This window comes from Ceratotherium simum, chromosome 20 (genome assembly GCF_057802395.1).
Source record: "Ceratotherium simum simum isolate JZ-2026a chromosome 20, ASM5780239v1, whole genome shotgun sequence".
NCBI lineage: Eukaryota > Metazoa > Chordata > Mammalia > Perissodactyla > Rhinocerotidae > Ceratotherium > Ceratotherium simum.
This window is the reverse complement of record NC_141919.1, coordinates 29457877-29482787: the sequence shown is the minus strand read 5'-3', so window position 1 is coordinate 29482787 and position 24911 is coordinate 29457877. Positions and strand designations below refer to the sequence as shown.

Genomic DNA, 24911 nt, shown 5'->3' with positions numbered 1-24911 from the left:
ATGACTCTGGCATAAGGAATGGTAAGAATGGCTTCACAGATTGTGTCTAAGAGTGATACAGGACCACTGGCATGCCTTTCTGAAATTTATGTCACTAAACCAGTGGTTACTGTGAGTGTCTTATACCAAAACAGATGGCCAGTCTCACTAAGCATGTCAATAGTTCAGAGAAGTTTTACGGCCCAGACACAGTGAATGTAGAGGTCATAATATCCCATGGCTCTATGTTAAATAAAAAGTTATGGTGGTGAGACTGTACAACTTTTACTGCTGTAAAACAAGTGTTTATGACCCCTACAGGTATTAATATATCTTGAAATAGGACAAACTAGAAATTTATTTAACCACTGTAAACTGACTAATTCATGTGAAATCTCATCTCTACAAGACTTTTGAAAAACAATTTGAAAGTCTAAAATGGACTTGAATGTCTTGACCTTTTTAAATTGAAAATTATTTTCTACAGCATTTAGATACTGCTTTCTGTAGTTTCATTATGTAGATATTTTTTTCTTCCTCCTTTTCCTCTTTCTTCTTTGGTCTATAAATATTCACCACTACGTATTTCCCTTACAGTCTGCTGTCTCAACGAGAAATGGGAAAGGCAGGACTTGAGGAGTGTTTGAGGAGGATTCTTCTTAGATGTGTAGATTCTCTAGTTTCTTCCTCAAACCTGATCACCCTCTGATGTCCACCTTCCATCTCTCCTGTTTAGCTAAAAGGGGTAAAAATTTGGCCAATGATAAAGTGATAATTTTCAGCTTTATCAATGGTCTAGGTCATTGGATACTCTGACATGTATTTCTGCTATGAATATATGAGTTATTATTTAGCATAATTTGTTAAAATGTCTAAATGTCTTAAAAATGTATAGTTTTTGATTCACTGATTTTACATATAGGAATGTATCATACTGAAATTTTACAAGTAAGAATGAATCACATATAGGGATTACATGTATGTACAAGGATGTAATTATATGAATAATCATTGAAGCATTTTTTTTTTTTTCTGTGAGGAAGATCAGCCCTGTGCTAACATCTGCCAATCCTCCTCTTTTTTCACTGAGGAAGACTGGCCCTGGGCTAACATCCATGCCCATCTTCCTCCACTTTATATGGGACACCGCCACAGCGTGGCCCACCAAGTGGTGCGTCAGTGCGTGCCCGGGATCTGAACTAGCGAACCCCGGGCTGCCGCAGCAGAGCGCGCGCACCTAACCGCTTGCACCACCAGGCTGGCCCTCAAGCATTTTTTTAAAATATTGAAAAATTGGAAAAAACATAAATGCTTAACAGTAAATTAAAATATGTCTATATTTTCTAATATAAAAATGATATTTAAGTACTTAATGAAAAAAGATATTCAAAATATATTTTAATTAAAATTTAGACTGCAAAATAATAGTACAGTGTAATTTTTTTTGTAAAAATTATTATATGTTTAACAGGCATAGAAAAGTTCTCAAAAGTTATTAAGGCAATAACCATGAGAATGCTTTAACATACCTTTTAATTTATTTATGTTTTATAATTTACATATAATAAATATACCATCAGAACAATAACGTCATTTTAATTAAAAATAAAAAGCAACGAAAAGAGGTAGAGAGGAGGAGAGCTCTGTGATAACAATGAGGGGGAATGATATTCATAAAAGAGATGAGATTCATTGCATTATATTATGTTTCATCTGAATTCATCCTCCAGTGGACACGTGAATCTGTGATTTGGAGATGCTACATTTTGCTAACTCAGGGTCTGGTATGGATCCATTAGTCTCTCACCATGTCACATCATTGTTTTGCAGCATCAATGTGTATTACATAAAGTTTGCACTATACAGTTAATTTATCAAGCTATAAGCAAATATAATTCAAATAGAGGTGCAGTAATCATATTTGCAATGTTATTATCCATCCTAATTATTCAAAAGTGCATAGCCAAGGGTAGAGGGTACAGCACTTTGGAGAGCCTTTTATCAAGTCCATGTATGCATTGAGCTCCTACTATGTGTTGGTGTGATTAGGAGTTATGGGACTTCAGAGATGACAGGGTCACAAATGCTTCTTGCAAGGTTCAATTAATGTGAAGGGAGACAAATACATGTCCATAAAATAGCTATAATAAAGTACAAACTGTTCTAACTCATAAGAGAGATACAAAAAGTGTGCGAGTTAAAAGGACTGTGAATTTCATCCAGATGGTGGGATCAAAGAAGGCTTCAAGATATTCAATTCGGGATTGAAAAATGGGTAAATACTACAAGTTCAAAAATGGAGAAGAAGGCGTTTTCTACAAGGGAACAGCATGTACCGGGGCATCAAGGCAGGGAATTTTAAGTCTTGATAGGCAATAGTAGGAACGTTTTGGGAAAATAGGTTGGCAGCAGCTCTGAAAGACCTTAAAGGCCAAACAAAATTTCTGGTTTTATTTTGCAGCAGTAGGCTATTAAACCTTGTTTGTTTTTTTGAGTAGAAAGAGCTCAATCATAGATACATTTTTATAAAACCTCAAAGAACAAGAAGGGAAAGTAAAAGACAGATGGACTATAATGTGTAATGTTGATTGTAGTGATAAAAACCTAAAGTGAGGGTGACTGCATGGGAAGGCACAGATATCATGATATCCTTGAGTGATTCTCAATCCTGGCTGAATATTGGAATCTTCTGGAAATTAATTACCCAGCCCCACCCACTGATTTTCTATTTTAATTGGTCTGGACTGGGGTCTAAGAACCTATAGTTTTTTTGTTTTATTTTGTTTTGTTTTAAGGCTCCCAAGTGATTCTAATGTCCAGCTTAAAAAGAGAATTATAGCCGTTGTTACTGGATATGAAAAGAGAAGAGTGAGACATAGAAACAGAATTGGTAGGACGTAATAACTGAATAGGTAGTAGGGCAAAGGAGAAGAAGACAAAGAAGTGACGAGGCCGCAAGGCTGGGTGTCTGCGAGAATGAAACAAACAGAAATGGAAACTTAGAGTGGGATTGGGAAGGCAGATGGCATGGTGTGTTTTCAATATAATGATTTTGAGATGCTGCTAGGTAATCTTTCTAGTGGTTAGAAATAGGGACCTGGCATTGAGGAAAAGTTCAAGCAGGAGATCTCTTTTCGTTAAATCCAATCTCTTCTTCCTGTCTCCCCTCCTTCCTTCCCTTTCTCCTTCTCTCTTTCCCCCCTTCCTTTCTGTCAGTGTACATATTACTCTTTTGCCAACTTAGATATTGATAGTTATACAGAGGCATGAGCGTCTATTTATCCAAGGGAAGAATGCTTTAGTTGTCATTTTCAAAGAATTGAGAGTTGGAGCCTTAATAAAATTGATGGTGTAGACATGCAAAGAATATGTCATTGAAATGCCTTGAAAAGGAAGAGGGTAAATTGATAAGTAAATGTCAAGAACTTTAATGGGGTATTTGTCTTTTTCCATCATGAACAAATTGAATGTATATGTAGAATAATACAATAGTGTTCTACCATATGAAACTTGGAACTTATGTGATTTATGAATTTTGTGGCTTTGATTTTTTTCTGATGACCAGGCATCATAGTTAATTTATCCCTAATTCCAACTGGCTTCTGGGAATTAGGAGAAGAACTTCCATATGCAGCATATTCTGGGTGAACTTTCTCACTTAATTAGTGAAAAATAATTGCTGTAATATAGCACAAAGTGTTTACCAAACCCTTGAGAAAACAGTCAGTATACATTTTATAGTTAACTAAAACAGATTTGAAAATATACAGTAAATTGAGTTACACCATTTTGTCTGTGCAGTGTCTTTGTAGCTTTCTATCCTCTAATTTGGCACTGTAAAAACATCAGGGCTTCACAATTACATGGGAAGTCCATGACTCACTCTTAACCTCAGTGAGCCTTCCTTCTTTTCTTTTTCCTTTTTTTCCTCCTTCCTTCTTTCTTTCCAAATTTCTATAGTATTATAAAGCTTTCTATATATCTATAAAATAGGAGTAATGATATCACCTTGCAGGACTATGGAAAACATTGCATATAAGATATTTAAAACATTTAGTCCAGTGCATGGAATTCACTAAAAGGTAGTTATTTCTTAATCCCATTTTGAAGTATAATGCTCCTTAAATTAAATTTGAAAGCTAAAAGATTGTTTTGGGAGTTGTATTAAAAAGAAAATACCTTGGGCCGGCCCCGTGGCTTAGCGGTTAAGTGCGCGCGCTCTGATGCTGGCGGCCCGGGTTCGGATCCCGGGAGCGCCCCGAGGCACCACTTCTCCGTGCAACGCGAGGCCGAGTCCCACGTACAGCAACTAGAAGGATGTGAACCTATGACGTACAACTATCTACTGGGGCTTTGGGGGGAAAAACTGAATAAATAAAATCTTTAAAAAAAAAAAAAAGAAAATACCATAGATGACTCACAAAAAGTCTGTTTGATTTTGAAGGTCTATCCTGGCCATGGATGTCCAGGGTGACCCTGCTGAGATCCCACATGATAAGACAGATATCCCCCAGGCCCCAGTTTATGTAGAACATCTACTATGGAAACCAGTCCAGTCTGGTGTCTGTCCCCCGATTCTGGTCCTCCTTAGGGTTGTACATCAACTTTGTACATCACTCTTCTGTCATGGGCCCGTGCAGTTGTTCTGTTTCCTCACTACACTCCTACCCCGTAAAAATCCAACGAATCATAACAGAAAATCCATCAGCCACACAAACTCTGGACACTTTCTGTGTTTGGGGCAGTGGCAGTAGAGTGCATTGTGGCTGGAAGGGAAGATAAAACCCTGTGACCACAGCTCTTCTCCCCCTAAACCTTCAGACCTGGTCGTTACCCTTAGAATCGCCCCTAAGTCACCTCCTATGCTCTGCATTTTTCACCCAACCACAGAAGCCCTCTTCCTGAGCTTCCCTTCAGAGCCTTCACTTAATGCTTCCCAAGAAAGAAAGATCAGAGATGGGCTCAGTTGGCAGTCTCATAAATTCTACAGACACTTCTTAAGGAGGAAGCAGATTCCTAAAGACAGAACTACCTGCATATTCTTATGGAACATTCCCTCGTCTTCTCCCTTAGTATCATTTAATAGCATTGTTAACCTGCGCTTTTAAGAATTTAAGTACATTATTATGACAAATATCCCTTTAAAAACAAAACTCTCTATTTAAGGAAATGCTAATCAGCTGAAAGAAACAAAGCCAATTAGTTACATGCTGTTAGTTTTTTTCCCCATGCGACATATTTTCTTGATGTCTGCAGAAGCGGCTTATTCATTAGAATTAAATTAGACAAATGACACCCTCATTTCTTCTCTTCACTTTCGTAGCTTGTGGTCCTTTCTATGAATCTGTTTTAAGTGATTCTCAATTGGCCAGTCAAGTTACTGCAAACCTGAGTTGTCTTCTGAACCTTTAAGAATTTCTCATAAATTCCTTTCTTCCATGGATGTTACTAGTGGATTTCAATGGTTCTCCCCCATTCATGTCTAGCTTTACTTAATGTAATGTACTGAAGGGAGAATTTTGTCCTCGAGAGAGCAGTTTGTTAAGGATGGTCAAAGGCAGTTTGCTGGTCTTGCTCGGTTCTGTCCCTTAAATTTAATAACCATAAGTGCTCATGGGGCTTATCACCTTGTCTTCAGAGTGCCTAGCAACTTGAAACCTGATATGGCATCAAAATGTTACAGTCATTACATGCAAAGTTACTTTGCATTGGTTACACTTTAAGAAACAGTCTAACCACTTAGAAGCAAAAATCAATCAGCAGCCTGTGGCTCCTCCTGAGTTGTATAGAAAATAATAATCTACTAGATTCCTGGAGCTACTGTCTGGCTTTGTGAATGCATCCCAAGAATGCACAGTCTTTGAAAAGAGCAAGTGATCATGGCAGATAGTTCTAGAATATCAGCCGTGACTCTGTTCTGACTCATATGCATGTTTAGCTTCTCTGTTTTCCATTTAGAAAATAGACTTTCTGAGTCTAACAGTAATTTGACCTCTGCAGTGCCCGGTATTGGTTTAATAAAAGGTCATACTCCTAGCTTGTCAAAACCAGCTTGAGCAGAAATGCGTTTTGCAAAGCACAGGGCTGGCAGCTTTAGGTGGAGAACAGTGACAGCTGCAATAATGGAAGGACACTTCTCTAAACAATGGTGACTACAAAGTTATAATGTCTTTCTCTCCATTTTTAAACTCTTGATATTTTGTTTTTTCTTAGACCAAATGTAATATTGATGGCTATATCTCATGGGATAAAAATGGGAATTTTCATTATTGAGATGCGAGGCCGTCCTATTGTGTGACTTTTTAGTAGACATCTTTGTTTTATGCTTTTACGTGGATTCTTTTCCCTTTCTTCCCATCTTTACAGCATGACTTAGATTTGGGCAGTATCCATGACAAAAGAAGGCAGAAGATTCATTTAGTTTCTTTTATTAAGCTGAGATCTAGAGAGGGGGAATTGGGTACTGTGTATTGTTACGCTCCTCTGAGAATAAAGATTTTTATTTTTACTTGCCTCTAGCATTTGTTGGAGTTATTAACTTTAGTGTTCTATCTCGTATATTTTCTTTGGCTGGCTGCCTAGCATTGACAGCATCAGTCTTAGAGTTTGACCAGCCAAGATGATTATTTAAGCAACAAACATGCTTACTGAAAGGATTTTACTATATTATCTAGAATCTTTATATCATAGAATGATGGCATTTATCCTTTCTGTGGCTTGGATTTTGTGGGCAAATGTAGAAAAATTGACATCAGATCTCATAAGAAAGTCATGATTTCCTGTCTGTGAAGGCCAATATCTTTCATATTTAAAAAAAACGAACAATCAAAAAAATTAAAAAGCTCTGCGTACAAGCACCTGAAATGCTTTTCTTTTTAATGTAGTGTGATCAGTTTCATTTTGTTGTTTTCAAAGAATAAATTGAAAGACCCTTTTCAGGATGCTTTTTTGAAGAATACTGAGTCACTATAGTAGTGGTTAGTAGGATTTAGGAAAACAGTCTCAGATCTGAAACAGATTCTAACTGGTTATTGTAATAAATTTTCCATGGTTCAATAGGTTAAGTCCGTTAATTACCTCCATCTTCAGAAATAAAATCCTTACAGTAGCATCCAGTGGTCATATTTTGGCAGATTCTTATACTTGTCAATATTAGCGTGAAGACATCCAGTTGTGACAAGGAAATGGGGATAAATGAGAAACACACGTGAACATTGGAACGGTAGTCATATAATTTCCTTGAGAATATGGGAATTTGCCTTTGCCTTCTATTTAAAAGTAAGATGTCTATGTTTAATAATAATTTGACTTTTTTTTGTGAGGAAGACTAGCCCTGAGCTAACATCTGATGCCAGTCCTCCTCTTTTTGCTAAGGAAGATTGGCCCTGGGCTAACATCCATGCCCATCTTTGTCTACTTTATATGGGACGCCACCACAGCATGGCTTGACAAGCGATGCGTCGGTGCACACCCGGGATCCGAACCTGTGAACCCCGGACGGCGTGAAGTGGAGTGCTCACACTTAACCACTGCGCCACTGGGCCAGCCTCATAATTTGACTTTTTAGTGTCACCACACACCAGTATTTAGGGAGCACTTGCCCAAGTAGCTATTGCTTATTTGCAGATTGTCAAAATCTCCAAATTTCCTTCATTCTGTGGGATGAAAAATAGGATGCTATCCCTTAAAAAAAAAAATCCCAGTATAACTAATGACATTCTGCATTCTAGGTTTATTTAATTTCTAATTAGCACATAGTCATTTTATACAATAACCCTTTACCCCATTCACAAATTCTTAAGAAATTTCAAAACAGAACTTAAATGGGAAACTGGGTTGTTAAAATTGATTTTCATTCAGGGTTGACAATTTTTAAGCTCTGGACTTCGAAAAGGATGATACCTAAAAATAACAGTATTGTAGCATTTAGTATACCCGTGCAATACATTTTATTTTTCCAGAGAAATAGGAATTTTAATTGCATAATTATAATTTACATATTAAGTGCTGACAAGTGTGTGGGTATTGTCAGTTTACATTGTTTGCAACAGCAGAATGAAAGTACAAAAACTTCTAAGATCTTTTTTTCTTTGTTTGTTTCCAGAAAAGTGACATCAAAGTGCAGTGTTTTTTGTTCCTCTCACTGTTAGTCAATTTCAGATCATTTTAAGTACTCCCCGCAGTTCTGATAATCATCTAGTTTGTACTGCTACCCAGAGGTGCTGCAGAATGTGATATCTAGCAAGGTTGTTAGATCCCACTTTCTTTCTTAATATTTCTGAACAGACAGGAACTGTGTTCTCACCAGTTCCACTGTCATCAAGTTGAATTTGTTGGGAAGGTGGAGACTCATCTCCGGCACTAGCATTGCCAAGATGCCTATCCCGCCTTCTTTGTATCCTCCTCTCATCGTGGGAATGACACGCTAAGCTAGAAAACCTTAAAACTGAAAGGAATCTCCGCAAAATAATGTATTTCACATCTCATATTTTTATAGTTAAGAAACAGGAAAGTTAGTCAAATTTTTCCCCAAGATGATACATATACATAATGGCAGAGCTGAGATGGGATCCTGGCTTCCCTGCCTCCAGGAAAACCAAGATGAGAGTCAGAACACACCATTAGGCCAACAGGAACATCATGTGAGAATCATGAAAACAAGGCAGAGGAAATAGTGGTGATGAGCAAAGAGTGATGAACTTTATTTTCTTCTTTCTTAGAATCTAAGGATTGTTTTCAAAACTAATGTTAGCTATAGTTACTTAAAACATTTATCAATGACATATAACTGAAAAACAGTAGGAGAGAGGAGAAAATTTGTAATAGGGATAAGAAAATAGAAAATAAATTGGAAAAGTAAAATGTTTTTGAATTTTAAAAAATTTCCAACTATAGCGTAATTGTAAATACTCAAGGATGCAGGAAAAATGTAAACAAGTAGGAAAATTAATTAAAATGCCTCTTCCCAAACCACCCTCATTAGTGTTTTAGCATATTTTGCCCCATCTTTTTTTGGTGCATTTTTCTTTATTACCTGATATCCCTCATATATAATTGTGTATGATTCTTTTGTGGCTTATCATTGAATCATAAGTGTTTCTCATGTCATATTATAAAAACTATAACATTTACTATTTGTATGACGTTTCATCATTATGCCATAGTTTATTTCACCATCAACTCCTATATTATTTGATATTTAGGTTATAATCTTTGCTAAATAAACGACATGATGAATATCTTTGTGTATAAATATTTATCTATGGTTCATACAATTCTCATATGATAGATTTCTAGATGTGGAAATACAAGATGGATAATAAGTAGGTTTTTAAGGGGGGTGAATGTGAGAATATTTAAAGGAGATGGAGGACTATTTTACAAAGCTTCCAATTCTAGTCTTTCATCCTTAGGGATCTTTAAGTCTACATCTTTCTTAATAGAAATTCTTTTCTTTGCTATGACTTTGGAGGCTTCTTGCTCCTTCTTTTATGCAAATTGTGAAGTTAAGTTTCAAGTAAGGCAGCATGCAATCTCTAGGTTAGAGTTGCTTTACCGTTTTTCCCTATTTCTGTTTCTTTCCAGACCTTCTAATTCAGGGCTATGTTTCTTGTCTCTTTAAAATTTCTTAGAATTTCTCTTAAATGTCACTAATTTTAATAGCTTAGCAGTACCAATGCTGCTTTCTGGCAGTGTCCTGATAGCAGCAGCAAAGCAAAGAGCTAAAATTTTACTCACTTTGATTGATGAGCTCATTTTGTTACAGAGGACAAATTGGAATTTTTTTTTTATACTGGTAATAAAAATTAATGCGTGATGTTGCTTTTCGGATGTTATTGGATCTCTGCCTTAATACAGATTTTGGCAATAAAAGCACTCGTAGATCAGTTGACCACAAGTTACCTCCTCCCCCTTTAAACTGCTGTCAAAAGTAAAAGATGCTTTCCCAATTTGTAGTCCTAGTGAATTTATGTATGTATGTGTGTATCGGCGGAAATGGGTTGAGGGCTGTGGAAAGAACAGTGGCAGTGGGGTAATAGTCTACGTTTTCAATTTTCCATCTAATTGAGATGTTTATTTCTTTTTATTCCAGCACCTCCAAGGTTTACACGAACTCCTGTTGATCAGACAGGGGTCTCTGGAGGAGTTGCCTCTTTCATTTGCCAAGCTACAGGAGACCCAAGACCTAAAATTGTCTGGAACAAAAAAGGAAAAAAAGTCAGCAATCAGAGATTTGAGGTATTAGGTCCATTGTTCTGTTTCTCTGGGGGAAGAATGTATCTGCTGTATCTTTGGTTTGTATGTTACTTGCTTATTTTACTCTGATATAAAATGTTAATTACTGAGATATGACATTATGTTGCATGTGATGGAGAACTTAACTTACAAAGTGTCTTTGTAACAAAGGGAATTTGGGGTTTCATGTGACTGACTTTTGTCTCTACTTATACCAGGGCTCAAATAGTGTTCCTAGCATCCATCTGTTAGCCTCACCTTCAGACTGCTTCCCCTTAAGGGTGCAAGATGGAGCCTCTTATCCTCCCATGACCAAGTCTAGAGAATGAGTGAAAGCTTCCTATCCCATCAACTCTTATTGAGTTGCATGCTCATCCCTGAACCAAACTGTGTGAACAGATGATGATGCAGGCTAACTAGTTTAAGTTAATCACAGTCTACCTCTGTTGCTGGGAATGAGATCAATTCCATCCAACCTCATGGCTTGGAATGAGAGAGCAGTGTTTTCCTAAAGGGAATTCAAGTTTGTGTTAACAGGAAGAAGCAGAATGAACATTGGGCAGCAAATGAAGTTGTCCACAACACTTAGATCTGTGTTTTGCAAGTGGCATGAACTAGCATGAGAAATTTGATCCAGTGTGTTAGTGTGAAGTACAGCTCTGGAAGAAACATACCCAACTGGGTTGGTATCCGAGTTAAACCTATTGAAAAAAAAATCGATTTTCTTTATTTAAGAAAGCTAAGTGCATTAAAGAGGATGAAACGTAGTTCAGATATTTTTGGGCTGTTTGTGAGGAGCCTTGTCGTTTAGAAATTTGCTCATTCTGGAGAAGAAAACAGGTGATAAGCTGCACAAAGAAAGATTGGAAGCAGCACAGAGTATCATGCTTGTAATTTAAGACATGAAGAGGATAGCTTGATTCTTAGAGGGTACTAAGACCTCTAGACTGCCCCAAATTATAAAACCCACTTCCTCTTACCTGAGTTTCTAATCTACTTCTTAGGCTAATTGACAATTTGGCTAATTAAAGGCAATTCCTAGTTAAGGGAAACAGCAGCTACAAAATTTAGAACAGTTTGATTTTACTAATTTTTCACCAGTTCTTACAAAATGCTAAATGATCCAAATACATAAAGAACCTAAGGAATCAAACTGGTGAAAATTGAAGTCTGGACTATAGTTTACAAATGGCAAATTTAAAATTATGTTTGTTTTAAAATCGAATACCTACAGTGATTTAAAAATAAACAAAAGGAATATCTTAATCTTTGGGAAATATTTCCTACTTCATGTAGAAAATGATGTGTGTGCACATCGTTGGTACACTTTCTTTAGTTTGAATGAAATTGAATGTTTTTGTCCAAGAGGAGTTTGACATTATGCTTGCTAGTGACTATGGCTTCTTGACAAAATCTTGTAACAGAGATTAAATTATAATAGTAAACATTTCAAAGCATGAGCTCTGCTCAGTATATAATTCCTAATGAGAGTCATATAAACACTTTCAGGGAAAATTATTTTTACACAAAACACCAATGTCAAATGGTATTGAGTCTTGGGTTGCGAGTCTTTAGTATCTATAACAGTAAATCTGTATTTTTTTGGTCTCACTATTTTATAAGGCTCCTGAGAGCAGTGCGTGGGACTGATTTTGCTCTCTTCTATCTCCAGTGCCAAATACAGTGTCTGGCCTGGAGTAGGTACACAGTCAGTATTGGATATTAAATAGGCTTTTCAAATTGGAGATTACAACACTAGCTTGTAATGTGTGGTATAGTGTTTGTTTGTTGTAAGAGCATAGCTCTCAATCTAGGAAATAGTTCAGAAATGTGAACATGCAATGACATGTAACAATTAATTAATCAAAATTTAAACTGATATTGAAGATGTTTAAATCTTTCTCTACATTAAGCTGTAGGATGCTCATAATTTTTTTTTAAATTATGGCATATTTGACAAAGATTCCAGTAACTATGAAATTTTTCTCTCCTAAGATGCATAGTAGATTCATTCTAAAATGTGTGCTTAATAGAGTTGAAAATAAATTGTGGTGCACTGAGAAGGAGGAAATTTTGGCAATCGTTGTGAATTTAAAACATAAATGGAGTGCAGAAAGGACTTAAAGGGGATGTATCATATTTTAAAAACATTCAATCTCTTTCTTCCATATGTTGACATACACACACTCACATACAAAATCTGAGATTGAGCATCCCATAAATGTATTTATAAGACATTTCAATTTATTCACAATTTAGGCACATGGAGATATTATTCACAAGGAAATGCAAAAGAAAAAAAAAGCACAACATCTCAGTGGGCAGCTAAAGAACACAGCATAGTTACAGAAAAGACGAGTAGAAAACTCCACAGTTTTGTATACATATTTATCAATATCAGTAGTGCTTGAATTAGCTGACAACTACCTAGGATTGCTAAACTCTTTCAGAGTAGAGTCCATAATGAGAGTGAATTCAAGCTTACTGTTTAGGACATTAATTTTCTGCCTGGTGAAGCAAGCCTCCATTTTACAGCAAGAATGCCCTAAAAATGCAGAAAATGCTAAGCTAGAACAAATACTGGAATGATTTAGGACAAAATTAATGCACGCTATCAGGTTCTTGGGTTGTGAAAGCCATCTCGTTGGCTGCCTAAGTACTAGATTTAGGCAGTTTCTCTTCATGGTTCACTCATCTATACTGTTCAGGATGAGACACTTTCAACCAGAAGAGCTATCTGTGGTGGCATGCATTATTTCTTCACCCTACGGTCCAATTATTGAATGGATCCGTATGTGCATATGTGCTGTCAGAGACAGAATAATTTGAGAAGTTTATCCATCATAGCAGCAAATTTCCTGCAAAATTGGCAGGGTCAAATTGCCCTACACACTTATACTAGAATTTTTTCATGAGTGAATCTTGCATGGTTTTCAGTAGAGGCTAGAAATCTACATTTTTGCATATGTAGTTTCATGTCTTTTCTTTGTTCAGAAAAAGATTTCTTAAATGAGACCAAATATTCTGTTTCACAACTGTATCAAAATTATTCTGAGCCTAATGGCTGGCTCACCGTTGTGTTAAGAGGTTTAGCTGAGAGGTAGACAATTGTAACAACACCTGTGACAGCTATTGTTTCCTCTAATAGGTAATAGAGTTTGACGATGGATCTGGATCAGTTCTCAGAATACAACCCTTACGGACTCCAAGGGATGAGGCCATTTATGAATGTGTGGCCTCCAATAATGTGGGAGAAATAAGTGTATCCACCAGACTCACAGTTTTGCGTGGTAAGTACTCCAGTGCAAGGTTGTTGCTTGTGTCATTGTTGAAATTCTGTATGCCAGGTGTTCTTTTGTAGGACCATTAAAAAGACTAGCATTGCAATGACACTTAAATGGAAAACTAATCGAAATAAAATGTTCGTGAGGGTCAAACTTTTAAATAGACAGTGGGCGCCTTCTCTCATGCATCTTGAAAAACGCAAATAAAGGAGAGAAAAAAAAATCCCAAAGGAGTGCTGATTTCAAATGCCAGATACCATTTCGGTTTTTGGTAGAGAACCTAGAAAAGAGACAGAGTATGCTACCCTTTTGCACGTCAGTATTACTTGTGTATGGATTTTTCATACTGAGGTCAGCAACTACTTTCCTATAAATTACCAAAGCTGACACTGATGTTTGAAAAATTAAAGGAACATCCTCTAACTAAGAATGAATTCTTCTTAAGCAGAGGAATCAAGAACAAGAAAGACGCCTTTCTTCTTTATGTCAAAAACTGTGTTTTTATTTCAGTCTTTTATATTTCTAGAGCTAACATCTGTTGATGCAAAGTTAACGGAAACTGTATGTCCCCTTCCGTGTTCCTGGGTATGTCGCTTATGCAATTTGACCAAAGCATGGGATGACTTGCCAAATCTCCAGTACAGTGTGTCTACTTTCTAGTCTTTCTTTAGAATGACAGTACCAGAGAATAAAGGCTAGTGATTCATGATATTCTGTTGTGTATCTTGAATTCAGTCTTTTGTGTGGAGTTAAGAACATTGCCTGATTTGGCTTGCCTAGTATTTGACATTTCCGGACGAACACTTCTGTGCCTTTAACTCTTTTTCATGCACACTTTTGTTTATTTCGTTTTGCTTTGAACTTCATTTTGCTTGATTCCAGGACTTAGGAGAATAGACATTCTTAAAATGAAGGTACTTGAAAAGAAAGGATCAAAATTTAATAATCACAGAGGAACATATAAAGAACGTTTCTCCTCCATTCAATTTCTCTCTCCATTGAGGGGTGTATTTACTTTGTATGTTTTATAAAGTCAAAAACATTTCCTTCTAGATCTATTTGGTACAAAAATTAATTAGTTAATTCAAGAACCCTGGAAAATGAGATTATTTACATATGCATCCTAAAATATGTTTTAAATAATAAAAACATCGTACTACGTCTCAGAAAAAATATTGACCAACTGGATAGAAATCTTTTAAATGCATGTAACAGAATGCTGCTTAAAAATGAGTCATATTTGAGCTGCATTTCTGGCCATTATGACAAGCTAGGTTCATACAGTAAGTTCTCCATCCCCCTATAAACACACAGAGATATTGTAAAATTTCTGAAAATAAAATTAAATGCATGGTTAGACTTGCAAACAAGGAGGAGAAATTTCCAGGTGCTAAAAACAAAAAGAGACTCTCCAAAGAAAAGACAATTTGTAATCTTATAACCCAAGGTAATAACCGAATGGGCTATATGCTTTAGGGCTAGAGTTTTAACACTCCAGCAGGACCCAGGCATATATAAAATAAGATGGGAGTGAGAGGAGGTAGATCAGCATTCTGCATAAAGGTGAGACTTCTAGCACTATTCCTACAGTGCAATACTCAGGACCCAGAAGCTAACATAAAAACTGGTCAGAAAAAATGAATTTCATAGAATGTGGAATAGGCAGCCATGTAAACACTCACCCCACAGAAACACCCCAACAATGCAGGGCATATGACCCCAGATAAGGCCATTCATATCAAATGGGCTCATAGGTACCAATTCTAAAATCATGAAAGCCAGTTCCAACCCACGAGGGACAGTAAGCCCAATCAGTGAGATTAGAAATCATAGTCTGTGAACTACAGATGATTGAACCATATGAATGAGTTTTAAAATAAATGTGTTATAAATATTTGAAAAAGCAAAGGAAGGAATAAAATCTCTCGGGCAAGAATAAGACATTAGGAAAAAAAAGAGCAGACAGGAGCTAGAAGTCAAATTTTAGAACTGAAAGGAATTTTAGAGACTGTGTTTATACATACTATAATATGTACTACAAAAAGTATGTATGTATGTGAATATAAATATATATTCACATAAGCTTAGAAGATCTGAAAATTGTAGAATCACTTTTTCAGGTATTCATATCTAAAGCAAATCAGACTCTTTTGTTGATCTTTTTAAAAAAATTTTGATGTTCATTTATTCGCCTAGTTTAGAACTAATGCTATTATGTAGAAAGTGTATTACAAAGGTACAATAAACTGAAATTTATCAGAAACTTTTTGGGATTTTTCACTCTTTGAGTTTCTTGAACAAACCCCTTAAAAGGAAGCTATGACAGTCTTTTGGCTTGACTTAATCTTTATGTGTTTGATGAAGACATTAACAAAAAGTTGGAGGAAATATCACTTATTTAGACATTCATAAGGCTTTATAATTTCCTGCCTCCCAGCTCATTAGGGTCCCCCACCTCATCTGCTTTTATCCAGCTAGCCCCCACATAAGACAAATGCATTTGAAATTTTTAATATGATCTTGACTTTCTGTGTGAATATCTGTCACATGTAAGTATATTTGTATGAAAATTTATGATTCCAGTAAAGTAGTTAACTTTATTTTTTTTAAAGACTATGTTTAGCAATTTTGGAAATGTTTCATGAGAAAAGCTCAAAGGTATTTTGGATAATGGAAAAGCAGTCTAAACATAACCTTAAAATAGAATACTTTCATATATCCTTGTAGGATGAAATAAACGGGGTTAGGAATTATTTTTGTTTCCTAGAGTTACCTCTTTGTTTAAAATTTCTAAATAACTATTGATAATTCTATTAATAATAATCTGTTAAAAATGTTCCAGTGGTAAACTGACATTCATAGAATATGAACATCGTGAACAGTTAACTAAATGAATGTGAAGAGTTTCATACCACGCTTGATGAGCTTTGTGCCCATTTTTAAGTTCACTTTCTCTTGCAAATCATGTTGGTACACGCTCAAGCTCTCTGCTCTGCGGTAGATGGAGACCAGTTTACATGTTCTTCCAGGGACCCTCATCAGATGCCCATTTTGTTCATATGGGTCACTTACTTTTCCCCCACTTTGCTGACAATGCCAAAAATGTGCCAACTGTCATATAGGGTTTGGTCTAAGTGGACTGGATGGAGATCACTAATTTATTTCACACAGGCTACTAGAAAACCTAATTAATTGGAGATTTAAACATCTGACCTGTGTGGCTCGTGCAGAAGACGTTGAAATAATACTTTGACCACCCAAGTACATTGAAGGGAATATTTCAGGGACAACCTTCCCTCTGTAGCTCATTTCAAATTACCGTAGCTCTGAAAAACTATTTTCATAAGGCAGGATAACTACCAGCTTCGGCTGAACGTTGTCCTGGAATGAAATATTTGGGCAATTACCATTTAGACACTGTAGACTGTAGTTCATAGAAGTAGTGGGAGAAGGGGGAGTTGAATGTGGTACTTACAGCCTCTAGGTCATTTAAAAATTTTTTTTGATTTCCCCGGCTGTGGAAACACAAACAAATACCAGCTCCCTAGTTCTATAGCACTTTAGGAAGCTGATCATATGTGTCATATACATGTCTTCCTTCTAACAGAACTTTAAGTGAAAGCCTGAGATCTCACTGAGGGGTTATTAAAGACTGAGTCTTACCTAATTGTGGAATTCTACTAAGGACTTTGGGTGAGATAATAGGCTTTCAGTGAGGGACAAGCATAGGTGTAGAGAAGGTATTTTAAGAAGAGGAATCATCATCCAGATGAAACTAGTTCTTTCTGAATCTTTGATTCACTGGTCACAATTTCTTCCTGACCAAAGATATCAGGAGGAAAATTTATAATATAAATTTATGTTGTGGTAACTGGGGATGAAAATATCAGCCACTGTGCAGAGAAAATGAGGCATCACCATCCGTAGTCTTTTCTTTCTCTTAAGACTCCAGGGTCACCTGCTTTTTTTGGGCAAATGGAAAGAAATGAAGAATCCTTTGTTCTTGCTCACATAATTCCTCTTCTCTAAGAGAAGGTTCTAGAAAAATTTAATCAACTTTGCCTCTATTTATCCAACTAAATGTCATAATTTCTTGAATTTACCTTTTTTTTAATCAGAAAATATACGTTTCATTGTCATCCAAAATAGCATGTAATATGTTGTTTTTTTAAGCTTAGTGGATTATTTTCAGAGACTTACCCATTCCCAAATAGCACTGCCTCCGAAACCACCTCCAGCACTACCACAACACAACAGAGTATAATATATAACACTGTTGCTCTTATCAGCTTATAGGAAACTAGCTTTTCATTAGAACATATCCAAAGTACAATTATTGTCTACAAAATTTAGCTGACCAAATATGAGACAAGTTAGTTACCTAGGTTAGCAGATATGTTTTATGACATGATAGCTGTGTTTCAGTATCTACTCCACATATGAATACCTCGTATTTTACAAATGATTGATCACCATCAAGACGTAACACAGTATACAAAGTACCCAAGTCTAGGTCTCAGGTAATTTGAGTTTTAACTCTGGCTCTGTCCCAAAATAGCTGTGGCATCTTGAGCAAATGTATTAACTTCTCTATTCTTTTTTTTTTTGCCTCATGTGCCCAGGGAAGGCATTGGATTGGTGATCACTCAGATCACATTTGTCTAGCTTCTCTGATTCAGTGACATGCCTATTTCAGCAAGTCAGTTCTTGCAAGATGGAAAAAATATGCTCCCTGAAGTTGACTGTTACTGAGATAGTAAAACACACAGTGAGTAGTTGTATGAGACAGAGAAGGCATGTCGTTGGGAAATGGAGAGAAACGTTTGCATAATATGTCTGTTCAAAAAATGTAAGCCACTATAGCAGTTGTTAAAAAGACAACAACAACAACTGTTACAATCTTTCAGAGAGAAGGCAGTCGACTCTCCGCTATTGTGCGGTACCCTGTGATCAGAATTAGCATGTTCATTACAGTCTCATTTTATTAATGCCTCTTTTTGAAGATGAACACAGTTGTCCCCACTGTGAAAATGGTACTTTGCCGTTTATGTTATAAAGTGGTCTCGGCTGGGGATCCAGGCTAGGAACATTAAAGAACAAAGCACAGCTGCTTGACTGTCACACAAAAGGATTTTTATGAAAGACTGAAACAAAAGGAAGGGTGGCCAACACAGAACAAACTTGCTGACAGTGATGGTACTGAGTGAAGGTTACTTGAAAAGGCTTATAAAATAGTTCACTATTTGGAATTAATTGATACCAACATGATACAGCCTTTCTGCGTGCTGCGTTTTCATGTTGAAAGGGGTGGTGGTGGGCAGAGCCATGTAAGTAAACAGAAACTTTGACTTTCGGTCATGTAATCTTCGGTACTTTAACAATTCTTTATGTACCAGTGTTCACAAGGCAGGAGCCCATGTGGACAGTTCTACTTAGACTCTAGTCAGGAGAGACATTAAAACTGATAATAATTGGGAAAAAGTACATGTGTGAGATGATGCTGTTCATGTTTCCTTGTGATCTGTCTTTTAAGGACCATTGTGTTGGTGAGGCATGCTGCTTTCTTTGAATCATTAATACTTGTTTTTCCACACTGGGATTATGTCTTAGAAGGGCTCAGAGAGAATGCAGGCAGTTGTAAATCATTGCATGTAAGTGAGAACAATTTTCTTCTTTTGACTTCCTATTGTAGTAGTATTTTTAATAATTTTGAAATGAATACTGAGTCATGTGAGTGTTTACTGTTGATTGACTTATTAATGGAGTCATAGAAATGTCAAGCTGGAAGGGAATTTGGTGTTTTCCTAGCCTAAGGCCTTATTTTTGATGTTAGAAACCAAGGTCCAGAGAGTTTGAGATGATTTCTTTCTTGGTCATACAGCTGAGATTTCCTCTGGGTTTTACCTAGTCAGAAATGATCCCTGCTGTATTATGTTGTGACAATATATTCTAGCCCTTCAGATGTTTACTTTTGATGTATAAGACATTGTCCTGGAAGAACAATGTTCTGCTAGCTGACCAGCCATAGACAGGCATGATGTGAAACAGTGCTAATGTGTTATGGGTGTGCAAAGTGTGGAAAAATGCTACCTGACGATGCCTCATGGGAGGGAGGAGACCTCTAAGTGGAAGCTTAAAGAATGTGTAGGATTTTATCAGGCAGAATTAGTGTGAGGGAGTATTAGGGATAGAGAAAGCTTTGTGAACACAGTTGCATAGGTAAGAAATTGCTACTTATTTGGTGGTGGGTATGCAGAGTTCTCCAGAGAAATGAACCAATAGGATATATATATATATATATATTTATATTTTCTTAAATATATACATAATATGTGTAAATATATTTATTTATGATAAGGAATTGGCTCATGCTATTAAAGATGCTGACAACCTCCAAGATCTGCAGGGTGAGTCGGCAAGCTGGAGACCCAGGAGAGCCGATAGTGTAGTTCCAGTTCAAGCCTGAAGGCTTGAAAAGCAAGAGAGCTCATGTTTCAGTTTGAGTCTAAAGGCAGGAAAAAACCAGTGTCCCAGTTTAAACGCAGTCAGGCAGGCAGAATTCTCTTACTTAGGGGAGGGTCACCCTTTTTGTTCTATGCAGGCCTTCAACTGATTGGCTGAGGCCCACTCGCATTAGAGAAGGCAATCTGCTCTACTTGGTCTGCAGATTTAAATGTTAATCTCATCCAAAAACACCCTCACGGTAACACCCAGAATAAGATTTGACCAAATATCTGGGTCCCTCATGGCCCAGTGAAGTTGACACATAAAATTAACCATCACCGGTGGGTATAAACAATAGTAGCTCAGAATAGAGTAGAAGTAAAAAGAATAGTAGTAGAAGAAAATGAGGTTGGGACATACTTCATTGGCTAAGGAGATTGGACTACACAGGCGAGAAATCATGTGACTAATTTAACATAGACCATCTCTATATGAGCTGAAATTTGCCAAGAGGTCTATTAAAAACTTAAAGTGATATGGCAAACAATTCACTGTCCTTTATATGTAATCGATGCTTATACTTTAAAACTGGATATTTAGTTGACTTTCATTGATAAAATTTGAACAATTTTTAAAAATTTAATTTCCTGGCCTTCAAAATTAGTTTTGAAGGTACTTTTAAGCTACTAATTAAGACTTAGTTTTAAAAGTTGTGCATGTGTAATTTATTGGGATTTAGGGCATAGATAAACCAAATGCCTCATCTAGGGTTTAATTATCAAAATCCTAATTACATATCTCCTTAGAAGAGCAAGTAACTTATTTTGTCCTATTAAAAAAACAATGACTTGTGAATTAATGCCACATTAAACACAAGTATGATGACATACATCCTAGTATTCTTAATATTTTGTTAAAGATAACAGGAAAATTTAAAGACTATCTTATCTGTGATCTTTCTAAATGAACTTGTGTTTTAATTTATATCTCAAGAACTTTTGCATACCCTTCTTTTTTGTATTTGTAAACTTTATCCTTGATTTTTAAACTTCACTCTTGCATTAAATATATGTTATTTTCACCCTTTAATGCAGTGGATTTTTTTCTTGCTAATAGATTTTGGCCACAGTGTAGCCCATTTAAATTTTTTCTCACATGCCTGATGATGTGTGTGTTCAGGTGATAAATTTGATCTCAGTTTGGGTTTTCCCAGAAGCGAGCCTACATTTTTTAGAGTGTAACACCAAAAGACCTGTTTAAAAGAATGAAACTGTGTCATGGGTGCAACAAGCAAATCAATCTTAACAGTTTTCAGATATTTTCTACCCTTCTTCATTGGCATGAACACTTCTTTTTGTTTGTTTGTGTATTTGTTTAATTCCATGGGTAACCAAAGATTTATCATTTATCAGACAACTAGAAAATTAAATATGGTAGAAAAGTATTAGCTCTTAAAGACTTGATGGCTTTTAATATTAGTTATTAATTATATATACATTGTATAGTTAAACCAAAAATTCTGTTGGGGAGGTATATTTGCATTTATATATATATATTTTATACATGCAATGTATATATATTGTGTGCATCTTTAATTGGCTTCATAGCATTTTCCACTCTGTGAAATTATACTCTTTATTTCTTGAAACTTTTATTTTATGTGCCCCTCGCACCTTTGTGTGTAAGCTGCATTACATTTTTCTCTGGCCTAGAAATGTTCCTAGTATTTACTGGGCAAGCAACAAATATTTATGGAATGAATGTCTACATATAAAGAGGGAGATATGGACATGGTTATGTAAACACATATGATGCAGTAGGAGACCCTTTGAGCAGGAGTTAACCTCATTTACATATAGTGGACGAAAGTGATCATGATTTCAGTCATGCCACTGTAGGATGGAGAGTGTGACTGAGAACCAGATGGAAGGGGCACTACAAAGAGAGAGTGAAACAGAGGGACCCACAATGGAAGGAGAGTATTCTTTGGTATGTTCTTAGATAGACTTGGGTTCATATCAGTAGTCTACTGTTTCTGACCTGTGTGGATTTAGACACATTACTTAAGTCTAAACTTGAAGCTCCTCAGCTTTAGAGTGGAGGATTACCTGGCTACCTTTTAGGGTTGTTTTTAGAAATTAACGGCTTATGTGTGTAAAGCCTGTGGCACAGTGACTCAAATATAAAAGCTGCTGAAAAAAGTTAATTTCTTTCCTTTTCCCTTCATCCTCCCTTTGAAGCTGAGCTATTTCAGCCTTCTTGCCCACTCCTGAATGCCCAGCATCTAGAACAGTGTCTGGTACACAGTAATTCAATAAATATTCATTAAATGAATGCATCACTATGGTGATGGGAGGGGAGGGTCAACAGTCCTGGAGAAGAAGATTTCTGTGGCTTATAAAACATTGCTTAGTCTGGAGAACTACAAGTCAGCTTTTTACATGGAAATAAGGTGATATGAGAGTCTGAAAATGTACATGTATTACCAAGTTTTTTGGAATGACTGAAGGTCATTTATTGGTGCAATGTTCTCTAACATGCAATACTAAGAATTTTAGCTTCTTTTTTCCCCCCTCTTCCATTTGTGCTAAATGTTGTATTAACACACATTTCCATAGTCTTCAGGATACTTGCACATTAGGGCAAGGTAGTCAATTGCTTAGAATGCCTAGGTCAAACTAAGGTCATACTTAAAATATGATTTCTGTTCTATTACATCTGGACTATCCTAGGTCACAGAATAGATAAAAACATATAATTGTTTTTTAATGCCTCTGACAATGCAGCATCATTAGTTATATATTTTAGAAGACGCAGGAAAATCTCATATATCATTTCAACATTTAAAGAGGTAATAGAAAAGGATTTTTGTTTATTTTTCTCTTTTAGATTATTTATGCTACTGTCTTGGTGTAGGAGGTGATAGAAGATGTGGTTACAAGTTCAGATTCTGCCAACAGATAGATAGATCTGAGTTCAAATTCTGACTCCACTGTTTGCTCTGTGGCTATGTGCACATTTCTTAAACTGTCTAAGCTTCAGCATCTTTATCTGGAAAGTAGAGATAATAAGAAAACCTACTGCCTAAACTTGAGAGGATGATTACAGGAGATGATATGTGTAAAGCTTTTAGCAAAGTCCCAAGCAGTCACTCAGTAAATGTGAGTTGTTGTGATGGATATCATCATCCTCACCTATATTATTACTACTAGTACTATTATGATAATTATCAAAATTAATTTTAAATTATTTTGATAAAGGGCACTGCCATATTTGTGAAGCAGAATTTTCTGGCACAGGCAGAACCATCTTTCTAAGGCTAGGAAAACACATACTTTTATAGTCACTAAGTCAGGCTGCCTTGTGCACTAAATAATTCTGTGGTCCAGATGAGTGAGCTATCATTTGGCTACTGTGAACTCCACAAAGTATTTGAAATTTGAATATCGTTCTATCATAGGTGACTAAGGAGTATGCTTAAGAGAAAATGAGGTGAAGCTTTTCTTTTATCCTAACAGAGTTATCTCCATGACAACTAGAAGTTTCATGAGGGCAGGTCAAGATTTTTGTTTTGGTCAAGATTAAAAACACAGTGCAGTGCTTAGCATATTATAAGTTTTCAGTAAATATTTGTTGATTGGTGAACGAATGGCAAGTTTAATGAAGAGGTTTCTAAATACTTTTGCTTCCAGAACTACTTTATTTAAGGTTTTATTTTGAAACATCAGAAAGAACAGAAAATGTTGCTTCCATGTCTAGGATAAGCACACAATGCGTGAGAAGCAATTTGTATTAATTCATGAATTTATTCATTAGATAATATGGTTCTTCCTATGCCAGGGATTGTGCAAAGTGTTGGGAATAAAAAGATGGAAAAGACATTACCACCATCTACCTTCAAGGAAGCTACAATCTCTGTTAGACAAGAAACTGTAATTTTGGTTAAAATGAAAAGGCAGTTGTACATATATACTGTGTTTGGGGATAATGAAGTCTATTTTTAGAAGTACACTCACAGTAATTCACCTTACACCTTTACACTAGTACTTGAGTAAGAACTACTGTCTCCTTGAGTATTCCATCATTATGACAGTAAGGTTTGTTGAAATGTAAGATGTGTTTAACATATGAAGCCTCAACTGACAGAAAAATTAAACTCACCTTTTGTTTCTGATGAGTGAAAATGTTCTGAGAGAAAATTATATTTCATTCATAAGAAGATTTGGGATATACTTTGCTTGGGTTTTGAGAAAATATGATGCAATAAAAAAACTTAATTACCTTCAAAGAAATATTCCCATTTGTTTCTCTACAACATAATAGTAGAAGGAATTTTTATTGCTGCTCTTACTGTCTTTTATGACTCCTTTTTGCTCTAGGTGGAGATGTCAAAGCGTAGCTAAATATGAAATGATTTTTTAAAAAGTATACTAATAAAATATCTTAACACAGCTTCTCCCTCAGAAGACTTTATTAAACAAAATTGATTTTTATAATAAAATATTTATTTATTAAAAAAAATGGGAGTTTAGGTGTTTTTACCCTTGAGGAAAAGCCGTTAGCATATACTTCAAAACAGGAACATTCTTAGATATGTTACTTCATGAGGCCTAACAGCTTGGGTCAGAGCCCTGTCTGCTAAAGAGCCTTCTGTTTACACTTCTTTTGTGCATGTCATTATATCTTATGATGATGGATTTGAATTTCCAGGTATCACCAAGCCTCTTGTAAACTGACATCAACCGCTCCAGCTGACTGACTGGGGTCCCATCAGTGTTTGTTGCAAAGATGCATTAATAAAGTCAGCACCCGGTGCCTCAACAGCGCATGGAATTCCCTCATCTCAGCTTCCAAACAGATAAATCACCGCCTAGGAGGAAGAGTTCATTCTGACTTAAATTATTCTTTGTAATAATTTACTGTAAACCCACTAACGGGAAGATGTTAAATGCTGCCCAGGAGGACTGG

General features: G+C 36.1%; 1 protein-coding gene across 2 annotated transcripts in view; it reads left to right on the top strand.

Moving 5' to 3' along the window:
* PTPRD (protein tyrosine phosphatase receptor type D) overlaps positions 1-24911 on the top strand; it is a 498410-nt gene that overhangs the window by 188667 nt on the left and 284832 nt on the right. For both annotated transcript variants that reach the window (XM_087444573.1, XM_087444574.1), the window contains 2 exons: positions 10073-10218; positions 13364-13505. In XM_087444573.1, the coding sequence (XP_087300699.1) occupies positions 10073-10218; positions 13364-13505 (288 nt within the window). The remainder of the gene's footprint in view (positions 1-10072; positions 10219-13363; positions 13506-24911) is intronic.